The sequence below is a fragment of the Mauremys reevesii genome, linkage group 1 (assembly GCF_016161935.1).
Source record: "Mauremys reevesii isolate NIE-2019 linkage group 1, ASM1616193v1, whole genome shotgun sequence".
NCBI lineage: Eukaryota > Metazoa > Chordata > Testudines > Geoemydidae > Mauremys > Mauremys reevesii.
In genome coordinates, this window is record NC_052623.1 from 74,343,989 (window position 1) to 74,364,131 (window position 20,143).

Genomic DNA, 20,143 nt, shown 5'->3' on the forward strand with positions numbered 1-20,143 from the left:
CATGTTGGTGAACAATGACTCTGAGGAGTAATTCCAGTCAAATCAACACTAAGGAAGGGTGGCACAATCAGACCTCTAGCAAACCCTCCTCCAAAGAGCAGTCATTCATGCCACAAACAACACCTTCCATCAGAGGATCATTGTGTATGTTCATCTTTTACATGAAATTGTGCTATACATTTGTAAGTGCGAAAGTGGATCAGTTTATGAATTTGCCAGTGTGCCAATTAAATTTTACAGATGAAATCTATCAGACTATGTTTGCCAATATATAATAGACTCCAACAGGACAATCCCTTTGTATTGAGTCCAGGGAGTGTTAGCTTACTAGGTTAATGCTGGATTCTTGATAGGTCTACTTGTAACTTGAACGGTATTTTTCAAATCTGGGCACTTGCTTATTCTTAACCAACAATTTATTAATTTACCCAGACCACATTAATATAGAATCAACAATTCAGCACTCAAATGTAGACACAACAAATTGTGGGTACTACACACACAGTATAGTCTTGCAAGCAATTATCACAGACTACAGTTGAGGCTCAGCAGTTATACCAAGGAACAATGCAAATTACCAAGGTTTCTTATTACATTTACCTATGATCAACAATTCTCAAATTTTTAGTAGCGGACACATTTATCACTCTTCCAAAGATGCACTTGTTTTAGTGGCACTTTGAAGCGTGTGGTTACGTCTCTTTGACTAGATTCATCCAAAAGGGACAAGTTTAGACTATTAACAGTTATATTTTAAAACATTTTTTTTCCAATTTCTCTTTGGCCAATTTGCTTGGACTAATGAAGGAGTTAAAATCTAAAATATAGTTACTCGAGATCTCACTAGCAAATGTAGACTCAGCAAATTAATCTGCTGTTATTTATATTAAAGCAAAGACGAGGAAATGCAATCTCTGAATTAAAATCTCATCAATTCTTCTTTTCCACCTAACCCTGGGATAGCAGAGAGGTCTTTCCATCTTACTGGTCCAGGCATCTGTCAGATTAAGATTTAGCAGCTTCTTGTTGGGTTCAGTCAATTCTCCTAAGGATATGGTGATTTAAGATTATATGCCCTTGTTTCATGACTTGTAGGATAGGGCAATCTCTTATTCCCATTAGACACATGCAAGATGAGTACTTAGGTTTTAGTTATTTGAGTTTTTTTGATGCTTCCATTGGTATCTACTAAATGGCAATGGTATATATATGAAATTTCTTCAATCATTTTCTTATCAGAGGCTTCTGAAGTTTGCTTATTTAGCAATCTTGAAATGAATGAATCTTGGAAATGTTGGCAGTTATCTTTGAGAACTCAGGGCGGATGGGTGAGGTCCTAGAGGGCTGAAGAAGAGCAAACATAGTACCTATTTTAAAAAGGAGAATAAAGAGGACCAAAGAATTATAGATCAGTTATCCTAAACTTAATACCTGGAAAGATACTGAAACAAATTATTACAAATTAATTTGCACCATCTAGAGAATAATAGGGTTGTAAGTAATAGCTAGTGTGCATTTGTCAAGAACAAATTATGCCAAACCAACCTAATTTCTTTCTTTGAAAGGGTTACTGGCCTAGTGGCTGGGGGGAAGAAGTAGATGTGAAATATCTTCATTTTAGTAAGACTTTTGATATAGTCCCACATGACATTCTCATAAGCAAACTAGGAAAATGTGTTCTAGATGAAATTACCGTAAAATAGGTGCACAGCTGGTTAAAAGACCATACTCAAAGTGTAATTAGCAATGCTTTGTGCTTTGTAACACTGGGAAGGCAAATCTAGTGGGCTCCTGCAGAGGTTTCTCCTGGGTCCGGTACAAGTCAATATTTTCATTAATGACTTGGTTAATGAAGTGGAGAGTGTGATTATAAAATGTGCAGATGACACCATGCTCGGAAGGTTGCAAGCACTTTGGAAAACATGATTAAATTAAAAGTGACATTGACAAATTAGACATTTGGTCTGAAATCAACAGGAAGAAATTCAATAAAGAAAAGTGCAAAGTACTACACTTAGGAAGATAATATCTCTCCTCGCACAAATACAAAATGGGAAATAAGTGGGTAGATGGTAGTACCACTGAAAATGTTCTGGGGGTTTTAGTGGATTACAAGTTGTCTATGAGTCAACAATATAATGCAGTTGCAAAAGAGGCTAATATCATTTCGGGGTTTATTAACAGGAATGTTACATGTAAGGCATGGAATCTCTCAGGCACTGGAGAGGCCTGAGCTGGAATATAGTTTCCAGTTCTGGGAACCCCATTTAAAGAAAGATGTAGACAACTTGGAGATAGTCCAGAGCAGGGATCGGCAACCTTTGGCATGTGACCCGTCAAGAAAATCTGCTGGCGGGACAGGACAGTTTGTTTACCTGCAGCGTCAGCAGGTTTGGCCGATTGCAGCTCCCACTGCCCGTGATTCATCGTTCCAGGCCAAGGGGGGCTTCCTGCAGCCCCCCTTGGCCTGGAACAGAGAACCGCGGCCAGTGGGAGCTGCGATCAGCCGAACCTCAGGATGATGCAGGTAAACAAACTGCCCCGGCCCGCCAGCGGATTTCCCTGATGGGTCACATACCAAAGATTGCCGATCCCTGGTTCAGAGTATACCAAAAAGAATGACAAAAGATTTGATAAACTTGACATACAACTAAAGGTTAACAAATTTGGACATGTTTAGTGTTGAGAAAAGAATACTGAGGGCGGATGTGACAAAACTTCAAATATGTTAAGGCTTTTTATAAAGAGGATGGTGATCAATTGTTCTCCATGTCCAGTGAAGGTAGGATAAGATGTAAACAGCTCAATCTGCAGCAAGATTTAGGTTACATATTAGAAACAACTTTCTAACCCTAAGGATATTTAAACACTGGAATAGGCTTTCAAGGAAGTTGTGGAATCCCCGTCATTGGAGGCTTCTCAGAACAGATTAGATAAACACCTATCAGGAATGGCCTGTGATTACTTGGTCCTGCTTTGGGGTGGCAGGAGAGGTGCGCGGGGGAGAGCGGTAGCTTAATTTGTTGACTTCTCAAGGCCCTTCCAGCTGTACATTTCCCTGATTATTTGCCCCTACTATCAATTGGGATCCCCACCCCACCCCAAGCAATTTCTTAATATCCCAAAACTATAGCCTGGTTTATATTTTTTAACGTTTCTTTTTCTTGTACCAGACAATTCCTGTTACTTCTAGAGTGCAATAATTATTTACAATGAAAACCAATAAAATCCTTATAATCTTCTCAATTTGGAGGAAATACTCCATACATTTTTTGATTGTACCTAATCATTTAATCTTATTTAGGACTTACAATAGAACAAGAGATATTTCCCATGTATGGAAGGATGTAGACCTGACTCACAATGCAAACAAATGTTCAGATTCTAATTTGAAGTGAAAGATTTTTCACAGTATATTTGATTTACAAAGAACACAATGTATAGTTTATACCTTGGGATGAAAACTCTGAATAGAAAAGCAGCATGTGACCCTTGCTTGGCAACTTGGAGTTCTTTTCAGCTAGGCTGGGAAGGAGAAAGATGTTATATAGAATATGCGTATATACGGAGAGATTCTTGCCTAGGTGACTAATTATAATCTCATTTAGTTAGATTAGTTTCAATTGGGGAATAGGAACTCCTGACCATGGCTGATCTGTGGACCTGAGACAAAGTATCTTACATAATGTGAACCTTTTCAAAACATGTTTTAAATTGTCTTTACTTCTTTGGTGGATCCTATTTGGGGATAAACAGAGGTAGATAGCTTTTCTAATTGTATGATGGCCAGAAGGAATCAATAGTTATTAATCATTCAAGTCATATCTGTCCCATATGCCCCTTACATATCGATCTATTCTTTCATCTGCCTGTTGTCTACAAATGAAGAACTATCACCTTTCCTATGTTATATTATTTTTTGTGGTATAGAGTTCATCAAGTTTCTGTAAAAATATGCCCAGATAATTTCTTTCAACCTCATTCTAAATGGCGAATTTTTTACAAACTTTCAATGCTGATCCTTACACCATGTATACCACAAGTGCACATATTTATCAGTATTCTCTTTTATATTTGTAGCCATCTGAAATAACTGTTTAATTCCCTTCATTGTTCAGCAACATTTCTGAGAGTTCTAGCTTTGAAGGTTCATTAAGCTGCCATTTTGGGTCACTCTTTATTAGGCAACATGTGGGTTAAGCCACAAGTATTTATGAAATACTATAATTCTATAATTACAATTACAGTGTGTTTTTATCACAATAAGTATTAGCATAAAATATTGAATTATGCTACTTATCATTACATTAAAGGAGGGCTTTAAACTAGGTTCACCGGGGGAAGGAGACCAAAGCCCCGAGGTAAGTGGGGAAGTGGGATATCGGGAGAAAGCACAAGTAGGTGAGTGCAAGAGGGGAGGGCTCCTGCCCCATACTAGGACAGCAGGACGATCAGGGAGTTATCTTACATGCCTATACACAAATGCAAGAAGCCTGGGGAACAAGCAGGGAGAACTAGAAGTCCTGGCACAGTCAAGGAATTATGATGTAATTGGAATAACAGAGACTTGGTGGGATAGCTCACATGATTGGAGTACTGTCATGGATGGATATAAACTGTTCAGGAAGGATAGGCAGGGCAGGAAAGGTGGGGGAGTTGTGTTGTATGTAAGAGAGCAGTATGGGGGATGAGGTGGACGAGGTGGACGAGGCTTTCTTCCAGCAACTAACAGAAGTTGCTAGATCGCAGGCCCTGGTTCTCATGGGTGACTTTAATCACCACGATATCTGCTGGGAGAGCAATACAGCAATGCACAGACAATCCAGGAAGTTTCTGGAAAGTGTAGGGGACAATTTCCTGGTGCAAGTGCTGGAGGAACCAACTAGGGGAAAAGCTCTTCTTGACCTGCTGTTCACAAACAGAGAAGAAATAGTAGAGGAAGCAATAGTGGATGGGAACCTGGGAGGCAGTGACCATGAGATGGTCGAGTTCAGGATCCTGACACAAGGAAGAAAGGAGAGCAGTAGAACAGAGATCCTGGACTTCAGAAAAGCAGACTTCGACTCCCTCAAGGAACTGATGGGCAAGGTCCCCTGGGAGAATAACATGACAGGGAAAGGAGTCGAGGAAAGCTGGCTATATTTTAAAGAATCCTTATTGAGGTTGCAGGAACAAACCATCCCGATGTGTAGGAAGAAAAGTAAATATGGCAGGCGACCAGCTTGGCTTAACAGTGAAATCCTTGCTCATCTTAAACACAAAAAAACAGCTTACAAAATGTGGAAGATTGGACAAATAACCAGGGAGGAGTATAAAAGTATTGCTCAGGCATGCAGGAGTGAAATTAGGAAGGCCAAATCACACTTGGAGTTGCAACTAGCCGGAGATGTTAGGAGTAACAAGAAGGGTTTTTTTCAGGTATGTTAGCAACAAGAAGAAAGTCAAGGAAAGTGTGGGCCCCTTGCTGAATGAGGGAGGGACCCTAGTGACAGAGGATGTGGAGAAAGCTAGTGTACTCAATGCTTTTTTTGCCTCTGTCTTCACGGACAAGGTCAGCTCCCAGACAGCTGCACTCTGCAGCACGGTATGGGGAGGAGGTGACCAACTCTCTGTGGAGAAAGAATTAGTTTGGGACTATATAGAAAAGCTGGATGAGCACAAGTCCATGGGGCCGGATGCACTGCATCCGAGGGTGCTAAAGGAGTTGGCCGATGAGATTGCAGAGCCATTGGCCATTATCTTTGAAAAATCATGGCGATCGGGGGAGGTCCCGGATGACTAGAAAAAAGCTAATGTAGTGCCCATCTTTAAAAAAGGGAAGAAAGAAGATCCAGGGAACTACAGGCCACTCAGTCTCACCTCAGTCCCTGGAAAAATCATGGAACAGGTCCTCAAGGAATCAATTCTGAACAATTTAAAGGAGGGGAAAGTGATCAGGAACAGTCAGCATGGATTCACCAAGGGCAAATCATGCCTGACTAACCTAATTGCCTTCTATGATGAGATAACCGGCTCTGTGGATGAGGGGAAAGCAGTGGATGTGCTATTACTGGACTTTAGCAAAGCTTTTGATACAGTCTCCCACAGTATTCTTGCCAGCAAGTTAAAGAAGTATGGGCTGGATGAATGGACGGTAAGGTGGATAGAAAACTGGCTAGATGGTCGGGCTCAACGGGTAGTGATCAATGGTTCCATGTCTAGTTGGCAGCTGGTATCAAGTGGAGTGCCCCAAGGGTTGGTGCTGGGGCCGGTTTTGTTCAATATCTTCATTAACGATCTGGAGGATGGTGTGGACTGCACCCTTAGCAAGTTTGCAGATGACACTAAACTGGGAGGAGTGGTTGATATGCTGGAGGGTAGGGATAGGATACAGAGGGACCTAGACAAATTAGAGGATTGGGCCAAAAGAAATATGATGAGGTTCAACAAGGACAAGTGCAGAGTCCTGCACTTAGGACGGAAGAATCCCATGCACAGTTACAGACTAGGGACCGAATGGCTGGGCAGCAGTTCTGCAGAAAAGGACCTAGGGGTTACGGTGGATGAAAAGCTGAATATGAGTCAACAGTGTGCCCTTGTTGCCAAGAAGGCTAATGGCATTTTGGGTTGTATAAGTAGGGGCATTTCCAGCAGATCGAGGGATGTGATCATTCCCCTCTATTCAGCACTGGTGAGGCCTCATTTGGAGTACTGTGTCCAGTTTTGGGCCCCACATTACAAGAAGGATGTGGATAAATTGGAGAGAGTCCAGCGGAGGGCAACAAAAATGATTAGGGGGCTGGAGCACATGACTTATGAGGAGAGGCTGAGGGAACTGGGATTGTTTAGCCTGCAGAAGAGAAGAATGAGGGGGGATTTGATAGCTGCTTTCAACTACCTGAAAGGGGGTTCCAAAGAGGATGGATCTAGACTGTTCTCAGTGGTAGAAGATGACAGAACAAGGAGTAATGGTTTCAAGTTGCACAGGGGGAGGTTTAGGTTGGACATTAGGAAAAACTTTTTCACTAGTAGGGTGGTGAAGAACTGGAAAGGGTTACCTAGGGAGGTGGTGAAATCTCCTTCCTTAGAGGTTTTTAAGGTCAGGCTTGACAAAGCCCTGGCTTGGATGATTTAGTTGGGTTTGGTCCTGCTTTGAGCAGGGGGTTGGACTAGATGACCTCCTGAGGTCCCTTCCAACCCTGAGATTCTATGATTCTATGATTACAGTTCTCAGGGGAGTGTTGGCTATAGATGTTTAAATCATATGGTTCAAATCCATATGGAAAGCTCCTTGGGGCAAGGACCATCTCTTTTTCCTGCATTTGTACATTGCCTAGTACAATGGGGCCTGGTCCATGACCATTATTCAAATAGATTATAATAATCATTACTTTGGATCTGAATGTATTTGATCTGTTTTCTTTCCATAGGTAGCACAATGTATATTTATGTCAAAACATGCCTAAATCACATGACTAGACCTGGTTGGAAAATTTCTGATGAAACTTACTTTTGTTGGAAAATGTCAATTCAGTACAGGGAAATGTTTCATCAGCTTTATTACAGATTCAACAAATCTTCCATTGAAACACAGGAGGGTTTCCTGATTTTCCCCTCTGCTTGGGGAATCACTAGCACTTCTTCAGCTTACGGAGCTCGGAGGGCAGTGGAGTAGTAGATCACCTGAGCAGCAGCCATTGGGAAAACAAAAACTTCCAGTCTGGTTCCCCTGAATTGGAATTTTTCTTTAAAACTATTTGCAGAAAGTGATTTAAAAATCTCATGTTTTTGTCGTTTCATCCCACTACAGGACAAAACTTATTTTTAAAAACTTGAACATTTTTTTGTGGAAAGGGATTCTCTTTTTCTGGCCAGCTTTACACATGCCAGGGTCACCTTCTTTCAACTTCTCCTGTTCATTTATCACAAAAGAGAATCGTGGCAGCCCATGATTTTGCAACTTCCAGACTTGACTATGGTGACTCACTCTAACAGGGTCAGGTGTAATTGGAACAAAAGGCTGAAGATGGAGTGCACATCACCATGCCTCATAAGCAACATCTGACTTGCAACTTTGGTGATTCCCTATTGAAATCTGAACAGAATTCAAAGCCCTATGGCCAGATTCTTGGCTGGCGTAAAACCACATAATTTCATTGAAGCTTGATTATTTAAATGACGTAAATGGACTTTGCCCCTAATCCTTTGTACAAGGCATGTAAAACCAGATCGTCCCACTGATTTCAATAGGAGTTAGACTCCTAAATCCCCATGAGGAGCTGGGCATTGGGGCCCTATTCATAGAATCATAGAAGATTAGGGTTGGAAAAGACCTCAGGAGGTCATCTAGTCCAATCCCCTGCTCAAAGCAGGACCAACCCCAACTAAATCACCCCAGCCAGGGCTTTGTCAAGCCGGGCCTTAAAACCACTAAAGATGGAGATTCCACCACCTCCATAGGTAACTCATTGTCAATTGGAGTAAATAATATTCATCCCATTGACTTAAATGGGCTCTGATCAGTCCCTTAATGAACTGGGACTTATCTAACTCAGGCTACTTTACCCTCTATTATCCCACAAAACAACTACACCGCACAAGATTCAAAGCCACTGGATAGTCTCAAATTCTGATTATCAGCAACTGGGAACAAAGTGGTAGGACTCAAGCTATGAAACTCCTTGTCTGAAGAGAACAGATAAAGCCTAAGCCAGATGGGATACAGATGAAGATGTAGATCAGGGGTTGACAACTTCTGGCACACGGTTCACCAGGGTAAGCACCCTTGCGGACCGGGCCAGTTTGTTTATTTACTGCATTGGCAGGTTTGGCCGATCACGGCTCCCACTGGCCGTGGTTCGCCATCCCAGGCCAATGGGGGCGGCGGGATGCCGTGGCCAGCACATCCCTCGTCCGCGCTGCTTCCCGCAGCCTCCATTGGCCTGGGACGGCGAACCGTGGCCAGTGGGAGCTGCAATCGGCCAAACCTGCTGACGCGGCAAGTAACAAACTGGCCCAGCCCCAGGGTGCTTACCCTGGCAAGCCACGTCTGAGAGGTTGCCAACCCCTGATGTAGATGATGGACTTTTTTTAAATTAAACCTTCACCCAGAATTCCCGCTCTTTAAATTAAATAATTAATCAAACCCTGCACACAAAATTACACTTCTCTGCTTGGAAGACCGGAGAGAGAAAAATTGCTCTTTTATCCCTGCTATATTTATTTATTTGACTTTTATGAGTAAAAAGACAGACAGAAAGGCAGATATGGATAGTGTTATACTGAAGAATACAATAGTAAGGCTATAGTATAGTAGTACAATATATTGTGTTACATTCTATATAGTCACTCATTCTGTAGAAATAGCATGTTATCTTGTATGTATTATATGTAACTGAAAAATCTGATACAACATAAATTATTAGTTTTTGGCCTTAGAGAGAAATCCATCTAAACTCATAACATTCTACTAGGAACAGGCAATTAAACTAAATAATCTAATTTTCACAAAAACATGATCAGTTCACATAATTTTAATCATGCAGTGTCATTAAAATTCAAGCTATTATAATTTAGCAATATTCAAGGAACTTATACAGAGCTCAAATGCTAGTTCAGTTATATTAAAAGAAAACATTTCTGTGGTATTTAAACCAGTCAACAATGACTGTTTTTGGCCATTAAAATACTTTTAAAAAGAAAACAAACTGTTTTGTCAGCTAGCTGATGATGTGAATGTTAATTGTTTCACTAAATTTATTTTATTTTTATTTCATGGACTTAGTTTAGGTATTTAATTATGGAAAGAAAGCTCAAAAGAAAAGAACTGTGATGCTACAGTTTAATTTTCTCCTCTCCCTGTATAATTTCTTCTTCTTCCTTCCATATTTGTCCTGTAATAGCCTCATAATAGCAAAACACAATTGCACATAGCCTGAATTAATCAGCTTTAGAAATGAACTTCAATAATGTCACAATCCCTAAATATTGGCAATTGTTTTATATAACATATTTAAACGGCTAATTAACCCCTATGCCCTCTCACAGTGCATCTTTCTTATTCTCTTTCAATATAAACAACAACAAAATCCCAGAATGAAATGTATTAACTTTAAATACCATTGTTATCAACAGCATTATTTCTGATGGGTGTGAAATGCTCTGGATTAAGACCACATTATTATTGTCATGGCAGCTGTTTTTTGTTAGACAGCAAAATGCACACTTCAATTAAATGGCAAATATTAACATCTTAGCAAGATGGGAGAGAATCCCATTCACTGAAACTATGTATGAAGTATTAAAAATTGAGGTATAGAGTAGCTATGATCTTGACCTATCTGATATTATGTAATTTGTATTGTAATTGCAGTAGCTATGCCGTTTGAAAAAAAGATTCTTCATTTCTTAAGTCTTTTTTCAGAATCATGTATGTATAACATATCCACAGAAATTTTATAAAAGGATGAACATCACAGTAGTCTGATGGATATAAAGGTCAAAAATGAAATAGATTTTAGTGGCCTTGATGCAAGCTTTATCAACAATCTCATGTGGCACAAGAAAATAATGAGCAGAAATATTTTGCTAGTATGAGCAGTTTGGCTGCTGATGCGAATTAATGGACTCTTAAAAAGAAGTCACATTTTGGTCAAGGCAAAATAGTAGTCTGTGTAATCTGTCTTTGATATTAACTTTGGGAGTGCAAAATATTAACAGAGACACAGAAGCAGATATAAGAGCACAGCTATTAGACAGGCCAGCTCCATGAAATCACAACCTTTGCCACCGGTCAGCCACTAGAAAAGGGACTTTTTTTAATGATTACTGGAGAGAGTTCCTGCTCTTATTTCAACTTTTATCATTCAGCATATACATTGAGTGCTAAGTGCTCTTTTATGAGGGATTTTTTCTTGTCATATTCCCAGACAGTTAAATGATACTGTTGAAAGACAGGTTTGTGACTATGCACAGCTCTGAGCACCCAGTATTGTGTAAGCTGCACTACCTCAAGGGTATCCCCGGGAGACAATGTGACTACTAGATGAAACTCTGGCTTACAGTTCCTTCCCTACTTCTTTCTTGCTCTTAGGCTGGGTTGGGAGAAGGAGAGTAGGCTTGATAAGTGGAAGAAGGAAGGAAGGAGGAGCTAGTAATTTTCTGCTGGGCTACACCAACATAAACTTTGACACCACTGTACTGGTTCAGCTGCACTGGTTTGTGAATAAAAGGAACAGAGCCAAGGCTCTACCCATTCTCTGTCCCACCTTTGCCCATTTCCTGCTCACTTGCTTCAGGATGGGGGAAGAGACTAAGAAATTAGGCAAACTTCCACGAAGGGACTTAGGCATTACAACACCTATATCCCAGATTTAGGTACCAATGCAATCCATAAAACCTCTGCTCAGGTGCTGCCTAACCCTGTTGGCACCTAAAGTTCTGTTGTAAAAGTTTCCTAAGTGCTTAATTTTCTGCCTCTGGACATGTCTCAGGCAGGAACCCAGATGCCTATCTCACGGCTAAGCCCCAGCATCCCGGTGATCCTCAGAAAAGGTGAAGATAAGTAAGGCAATGCCTATGTCACCTGCAGGGCCATATCCAATAGGTATACTCTGAGCATGCCTCATTCCACACAAGACAGCCAGGGTTGGGGTGAGGCACTGGTGCCTAAGTCCCTTTGTGGATGTGGGCTGTAGCCCTTATTGAGATGTTAGCAATCCCCCTTCCTCCCTAGTGTGAGTGTATAGCCAAGTCACAGTTTAGGCCCATGTTATCTGGCACCCTTCTTTAAGTAAGCTGAGCACAACTATTTCTAACAAAAACAAAATCTATACTATTACTTTGGTTATTTTTAAGAAAATGTAACTACACTGTCATATGTGGGTTTTTCAAATCAAGGATGGTTTCCACTTTCGGACTCTCTTTTAATCTTTAAAATGTATGGTGATGTGAAACTTAGCTTTACTTTGTTGATCCACTGTTGGGATATACTATCTCTGCCTCATTGTGAAAGAAATGCTAGACAAGTAGTGTTCATAGTGGTTTTGTATGTTAACTAGGGTGAATTTGAGAAGTTAAACACCCTTGGTAAGATCTGAAAGATAATTTTGGGCCTGATTCTGTGACATTGAATTGGAACTTACCTCCTGAGTAACCTCAATGATTTGAATGAGTAAGATACCATCAGTCTGAGTAAAAGGTGGAATCTGGTCGTGAAACAAAAAGACATATGGATGTGTAAATTAAAACATCTTTTAAACTCTTATATCAACAGTGACACATACGTGAGACTGTAAAGCTACACGTAACCCAGGTATTCAGAATGGCTGTGAATTGTTGTTCAATCTACATCCAAGGCTAGAACAAGAATAGGTTTGTTTGTTTGTTAGTTTGTTTTCTTCTCCTCTTTCTTTTTGGTAATTGTTCTTAGGCTTATTTTACCTTTATAATGATTGCACCCATGAACATTTATTTTTTATCTTATTGCTTATATTGATGAAGCTGAATGGGGAGTTAGGCCCAGGCCTCCCACATCCTACACAGTTGCACTGGGCTAGAAGATGTAAGAATGAGCAAGGAAAGCAACATCATCATCATCATCATCATCATCATCACCTCTTCCTCCTTCAACAAGATTTTCTAATTGGACCCAATCTAATAGGCGTGCTCTGAGCACACCTACTGGATCAGGTCCCATAAGCAAGGAAATGCCTTTCTTCCCTTGCTTTGTGGGTCATAGTGGGTGCCTTTCTTCCCTTGCTTTGTGTGTCAGACAGGGGATTAGGCAAGAGATGGATGCATCCAGCAAAGCAGCAGTGCATACTCCCAAAGGGAGAAACTTAGGTGGCAAGGGATTTTTTACTGCAAAAACTTAGGCATTGATTGAGTTTAGATGCCTACAAGGTTTAGAAGTCTAAGTTCTTTTGTGTATCTGGGCCCAAGAGCCCAATCCTGCCATTCAAACTCACTTGACTCATCTTTACTCATGCAGTGTCAGTGAATAAGGATTTGTGGGACTGGACTTAAAACAGAAGCCCTGACTAATAATGTAAACTTGTGGATAACAGCAAGCCATGAGAAGTTTCCAGCACTTTGGGGAAGAGGATTACAATTCAAAATTATCTTGAAAATCTGGAGAATTGATTTGAAATCAATACGATGAAATTCAATAAAGCCAAATTCAAAATACTTCATTTAAAAAGGAAAAATCAAATACACAAATACAAAATGGGAAATACTTGTCCAGGCAGTAGTACTGCAGAAAAGGATCTGGGGGCTATAGTGGATCACATAGTGAATGTGAGTCAACAGTGTGATGCTGAGGCAAAAAGAAAATGTCATTCTGAAATGTATTAACACAAGTGTCATACACAAGACATGGGAGGAAACCGTTCCACTCTACTTGGCACTGATGAGGGCTCAGCTGGAATACTATAACGAGTTTTGGCACTGCATTTTAAGAAAGATGTGAAAAAAATGGAGACAGTCCAGATAAGAGCAACAAAAATGGTAAGTGATTTAGAAAACTTTACCTATGAGGAAAGGTTGAAATAATTGGGCATTTTTAGTTTAGAGAAGAGAAAGCTGAGAGGGAGACATGATACCAGTATTCAAATATATAAAAGGTTGTTATGAAGAGGATGGTGATCAATTGTTCTTAGACTTGGCAAAATTCTATTTTTAATGTTTTATAAGTTTGAAAGATAATATTGGTGTTTATTTTTAAACATTTGTAGTTTATTTTTATTTCTTTAATTTTTTATAATTGCAGGAAATTAAGGAAGGAGTCAGACAACAGCAATTTAATGACAGTAGACATTGATTAAAAAGCTAAAGATTTATAACTGTTCAAACAGAAATTGTCAACATCACGTCAAGTTATACAAAGTAAATATCCTTAAATCAAATTATAATAAGTTTTCAAGCAGCATTTTTCTTACTTTGCCTACCTGTACATTTAAAGTATTATCAGTGGAAAGATTTTTTTTTCCACTGGATTGTGCACATATAGCGGAAATTGACATTTATTGATATTTAAATCAGGGAGCATGGGAGAGATATTAGGAAGAACTTTCTAAGGATAGTTAATCATTGGAACAGGTTACTAAGAAAGGGTGTACAATCCACATCAATGGAGGGTTTTAAAACAGGTTAGAGATACACTTCTCAGGGATGGTATATTTATATCTGGTCCTGCTTCGGTGTTGGTGAATGGGCTAGATGACCTCTTGAGATCCTTTCCAGGCCTACATGCCTATGATTCCATGGTTCATTGGGGAACACAGTCTCTGACCTTGGTTAATGGCCTCACCATGTATAAACTAGCTACTTGAAAGAAGTGGCAGAGGAGCAGGTAAGAACTAGAACTGTGGGCTCACTCCCATCTTCTGCAGTATCCAGTGCAGCAGAATGAATCTACAACTTCTTCAGAATGCTAGAGCTACCAGTCTGGCATGCAGTCAGATGAAATTCCCCCTAGGGACTTCAACCACGATGTAGCTCATAAACACCCATCTCCAGTGTGCCTGAAGGACAGTATCTTGTCCTATTTACTACAAAACTGTCAGCTGAAAAAAGGAGAATGTGGATTCATCATCAGAACTGTAAAAAACACCAACTATTAAATGAAGGTCAGTTGTGGAGCTAACAATCCTGAATGTTTCTTTTAAACTGCTAAACATTTAAGGCCATAAATATGCCACAGTTGTACCAATGAATCCTTCACATGAGACTTTTATAACTTTGTTCCAGTTTGGATTGGATTGGAGGAAACACAATAACTACCAGATAATGAAAATGTCACCTCAAATTCTTCATATGTACTCAAGTCCAATTCTTTCCAATGCCACTAAATTGCAGTTAGATATATTTCATCAGATTCATTATCAGTTTATTTCTGGGATCAAAATTGGGATTACTAAGGAATGGAATGTGAAAAAAGTTGATTGGAAATTCGAATTATTCTCTAATCTTAAAAATCATTTTGAGTCTCAGTAGGCTATCAAATAGCAAGCAGCAAGCCTGTGTATAATAATAAGACAAACATTATAGTATAATTAAAATAGGAAAATAGATTATTCCTTAGACATCTGCCATAATCCTTCAATTTCTGTTAACTGATGAATTATTATTCCAAAGGAAACCTAAAATGTATGAGAAAATACTCTTTTGACTCAACACAATTGAAGAAATATACATATTAAGTATTAAAATCTTTCTTATGAAACTATAACATTATACTAAAAGAAAGTCTTAAAAATTTAATAACTCATATCTAACTAATGTCTTGGATTATATTCCCTGGGAGAATAATCTCTTTTCATAACAAAAATTATGAAAAACTGATTGTGAATTTAGAACTTCTCTTCAACAGAAACATAATGCTATTATTTATGTCTTTAGTTTAGTACAGAATATATGTTTTCATAATTAATATTTTTACTTTACAGATTCATTTCAATTGTTGTAGTTGCTCACTTTAACTGTTCAATTACTGAACAACCAAAAACAATATAAATAAATGACAAAAAGAGAGCATGAAAATTAAATACAATATTTAAACTATCTGGCAATATACCATATTACAAATGCAAGAACATAACAACCATCATATTAGATCCGTTGTCCATCTAGTCTAATCCAATACTAGCTACTTCAGATGCAGGTTAAAAAAATCTGATAATAGACAGTTTTGGAATAAGAAATCTATAGGAAAAGTTTCTGCCTCAGGCTCATCAGTTAGTGATTAGTTTGTGCCTGAAAATATTAGCTTTTATATCTCTATTTTTTTTATCCTGCCTAATGTAACTGTGGCTATTCTCATTATCTATATAATTGTCTAATCCTCTTTCGAATCTTACTGCATTTTTAAATTAGAAAATGTATTTTAAATTATTTAGAAGACACTTATCAATTATTGTTCACAGATGAGTGCTGCTAAGAGCCTTGAATGAGTTTGCATTTATTCCCTTCTGGCCCAGCATAAAATGAGATTATCAAGTAGATATATAAAAATAAGGGTTGCCCTTTTCATAAGGGAGATGGGATCTATAAATTCAGCCCCTTTGGGAGGAGACCTCAACTAAAGAGTGTAAAAGACCATTGAGAACGAAGCTAGAAATGGAGCATAATCTCCCTCTTTATCAAATTGGCATTGGTGGATAGTTGGGACTACAATAAACCAATGGAGCTAAAACTACTCTCCTGGTTAGCTGAAGTATAGAGGAGCCAGTCCAGAACTATCATACATTTTTAAACATCTTGCAAGGAAATATAGGGTTACAGTTGTCACTGGCCTCTATTCTACATATGATGGACACTGAAAACTTATTTTAAACTTTTAATCTGTAATGTGTGGTGTCTGACCAATAATGAGAGATAACAAAGGAAGAGAAGTAGAGTTGGTTGAAAATTTTTACACAGCAAAGATTCCTGGTGAAAAAATGAAGGGGTTTATTGAAAAGCTTTTCATTTATTATTATTATTATTATTATTATTATTATTATTATTATTATTATTAAGAAGAAGAAGAAGAAGAATAAATCTTTAGTTTCAAATTGAATTTTTCATTTCATTTTGGTTTTAGAAAATGAAAAAAAATATGATTTGATAGTTTTTTTAATTTTTGTCCCTCCAGTTCCTCATTTTATTCATCTTCTACCTTCTACCTTCACTAATTTAATTTCCAATGACAATATGGTTTTCCCCCTATTTTTTCTCCCTTGCTCACTGTGGGGGAAAAAGAGGAGGGGGAGGGATTAATAAAAAGGAGGAGAAATCCAGAAACCAAAAGCAGATTTTTTTTCAAAATTGAATTAAAAATTAAATTTACACCTCAAAATGAAAGAAACAATTATTTTTGTTTTTTTAAAAAATGTTTCATCCAAAATTTTGAACAAATTTGGCAAGAAAACAATATCATTTTTTCAACCTGATCTTAAGCATCTCACAGGGGTAGTGTAAATTTATTTTCTCTCCTTCATTAACACGGGAATGTCATATCTTCAGCTGGGCTGGGTTACAGCTCACTTGCAGGTAATGTTGGGCTTTCTCTAGTATAGCTGTGGGGCCCAGACTTGAAATCTCAGAGAGGACTGGTGGTTGAAGAGGAAGAACAAAGTTTGATGTCAATACTTAAAAAAGTTTTCCACATTTTCCAGTAGTTCAGAGACAGTTTAAAACAATAATTACCCAAAATGTTAGTGTTTTATTTATTGTACAACTTTAGTGAACTAGAATTTGATATTTTCCTCACTTTTTAATACAGTTTTGTACATTATTATGGGGAATATAGTGTGGATGGAGTCACTACAATTTGGAGTAGGGAGCCATCAGGTGTGCTCTGTGACCCTTAGAGAGTCAGCTGGCAGGCTTATTAAGTCAGCAGGAAGCACCTTCAGGTGTTTATGAACTCCTCAGGGAGTTTCTGGAAATACTTATTAACACTGTTGGGAGTTAAAGTGTTCCCTTGGGTTTTTATTAACTTCACAGGGAGCTCTGCAGTGTATAGAATGCCTGTCTCAGACTGCCCCAAGTTATTAATGTGTACATGTGAAGCTTTAGAGTATTTGAGGTTTACAAAAATGAATCAAGAAACATATTTTTCCCCCAAATGTCCCAAAACTGCTCCAAGGAGCACCTCCCTAGGCCAACCCAGTTTTTAGATAGGACTTTCCAAAATCCAGTAAAATAATATTACTAAAGTGAAGTAAGAGACTTTTCAAACCATCATTTCTTATTAACATCTTGTATAATTACATCTCAATATCATCAGGATATTTTTATCTGTAAGAAGATCACAGAGAAGAAGTGTCAAATTACTTGGGTCAATTCTGGCCAATACAGAAGAATAGAAGATCAACATCAGGTTTATAACAGAGAATCACAATCTTATCTGTAGACACATGCCCACATCAAGCATAAAGGCAACCTGAGTAGAACCTCAGGTGACCAACTGTCAGACCCACCCTTTAAATTCTCTGGGAATTTTGAAAATCCACTTCCTGTTTGCTCAGGCAGGGATGGAGTGTTCTCAGTGAATCTTTCCAGGTGACCATGCCTCCATGCTCCAGGTGATGCCCAGTATGGGGCAATGGTGAGGTGCTGGACCTCATCATTGTTTGGGGGGAGGAAGCTGTCCAGTCCCAGCTGTGCTCCAGCTGTAGGAATTACGATATCTTTGGGCAGATATCAAGGGACATGATGGAAAGGAGCCATGACCAGAACACACTGCAGTGTAGGGTTAAAGTGAAGGAGCTGTGGAGTGCCTACCACAAAGCCTGCGAGGCAAACCACGACTCCAGTGCTTCCCCCATGACCTGCCATTTCTACAAAGAGCTGGATGCAATAGTTGGGGGCGACCCCACCTCCACTCCGAGTACCACCATGGACACTTCAGAGCCCAGTTCAACAAGGGAGGAGGAGGAGGAGGAGAAGCAAAGCAGGAGCAAGTATGCTGAGGTGGAGGAAGACACCCCGGAATCTCTAGATGCATGCAGCCAGGAACTGTTCTCAAGCCAGGAGGAAGGTAGCCAGTTGCAGCGGCCAGTGCTTGGGGAAGGACAAACACCAGAGGAAGTTCCTGATAAGCGGCTTTTATTTTGGGAAGGAAGTTATTTGGTGAGGGCTCTTGGAGAGAGGAGGGTTAGGGCTGCATGCATGCCTAGATGCAGAATAGGGCGTTGATGTGCTCTCTCACATCACGGTAATCAGCTTCAGTGATCTCTTCAAAGGACTCATCCAGAACTTGGGCAATGTGCTTGTGCAGGTTTCTCGGGAGAGACACTGTGGTCCTTGTCCCAGTCAGGCTAACATGTCCATGCCACTGTGCCATGAGGGGAGCGGGGACCACTGCTGCACACAGGCAAGCTGCATATGGGCCAGGGCGGAAGCTGCATTGTAGTAGAAGACCCTCCCTTGCTTCCCAGGTCACCCTCAGCAGTGAGATATCTTCCAGGATGAACTCCTGTGGAAAATGTGGGGACAGATGTAGGGGTCCCCTGAAGCTGTTGGCTCTCCCCAAGGCACAGAAACCCAGAGGACAGTACAGCCATGAAACAATCATTCCCCCTGGACCCTGTGCTTACTCAGCATTTTGGAGCTCTCGTGGGTTATGTGCGCTCGCTTTGGGATGGGCAAATTATACTTTTGTGTAGACTGTGCTTGCCCTCCTTAAGTATAGGGGAATCATTGCTCTGTCTGGTGTGAACAATGCTGTCTCTGTTAAGTGTTGCATTTTGCCTTTACAGATGCAACCTTGAGATCTCAGTCGTCTGTGTTATCACCAGCCGAGAGACTGTAAAGACTCAGGAAGAGGCCAAGTAGAAGCAAGGAAGACATGCTGCACAAAATAATGCAGCAGTCACTTAATGAGAATCTAAAAGTGCAGGAGTGGAGAGAGAGTGAAAGGAGGATCTGTCAGCAGAATGCTGATCGCTGGCACAAAAGCACGGAGCTCCAGAAGCAAAGCACGGATTGGCTGATAAGCATCATGGAGCTCCAAGTGGACTCTATCCAGGCACTTGTAGCCATGCAGATGGAGCACTACCAAGCCCCCTCCCCACAGTCCTTGTCACAAAACTCTTTCCATTGTGCCCCCATGTCACCTCCAACCCACTTTTCCCAACATCCGGGTTTTTATCCCCACCAGCTGCCTCCAACACCTGTAACTTCATTACCCAGCCCTGAAAACTATGACCCTTATCCACTGCACTCAACCACCATCACCATGCAGTACAGCCATCCTGAAGTGCAGCACTCATTGCACAGCACTCCAGACAGGAAGGCTGAGAATGATAACAGGACATACGCAAATCTGTGCTTGTACCGTTCCCCTCCCCACCCTCTTGCCCTTTCATTTCCCAAGCAGTTGTGTTTCTTTTCAATAAATGAATTTTCTTTTCAATAAATGGATTTTTTGGCTTTGAAAACATACTTTCTTATTGCATAAAGTAAAAGATACCTTAGCCCAGGAAAGCAACAGGCACTGCAAGTCAGCGTAGCAAACACAGATTCCTACTAATTTTGGAACCACTGCACTTCACTCCCGTGCAGGGCACTAGACCTTACTGGTGGCTTTCAGCCTCAAATTGCTCTCTCAAGGCATCTCTAATACTTGCAGCCCCACGCTGGGCCCCTCTAATAGCCTTGCTCTCTGGCTGTTCAA

At 39.9% G+C, this 20,143-nt stretch overlaps 1 protein-coding gene and 1 long non-coding RNA gene across 2 annotated transcripts; one reads left to right on the top strand and one right to left on the bottom strand.

Annotated features, from left to right (window-relative positions):
• Positions 1 to 1,293: 1,293 nt before the first annotated feature.
• On the bottom strand, positions 1,294 to 17,913 carry LOC120400991. The gene is made up of 4 exons (XR_005596220.1): positions 17,800 to 17,913; positions 12,123 to 12,185; positions 3,452 to 3,525; positions 1,294 to 1,344 (listed from the first exon to the last, which is right to left on the bottom strand). It is a non-coding gene; the product is annotated as an uncharacterized LOC120400991 (long non-coding RNA).
• A 262-nt stretch (positions 17,914 to 18,175) lies between these two features.
• On the top strand, positions 18,176 to 19,635 carry LOC120397946 (zinc finger and SCAN domain-containing protein 29-like). The gene is made up of 2 exons (XM_039524712.1): positions 18,176 to 18,505; positions 19,227 to 19,635. Exons 1-2 carry the CDS (start codon positions 18,178 to 18,180, stop codon positions 19,277 to 19,279), a joined length of 381 nt encoding a protein of 126 aa, XP_039380646.1. The 5' UTR covers positions 18,176 to 18,177; the 3' UTR covers positions 19,280 to 19,635.
• The last annotated feature ends 508 nt before the right edge of the window (positions 19,636 to 20,143 follow it).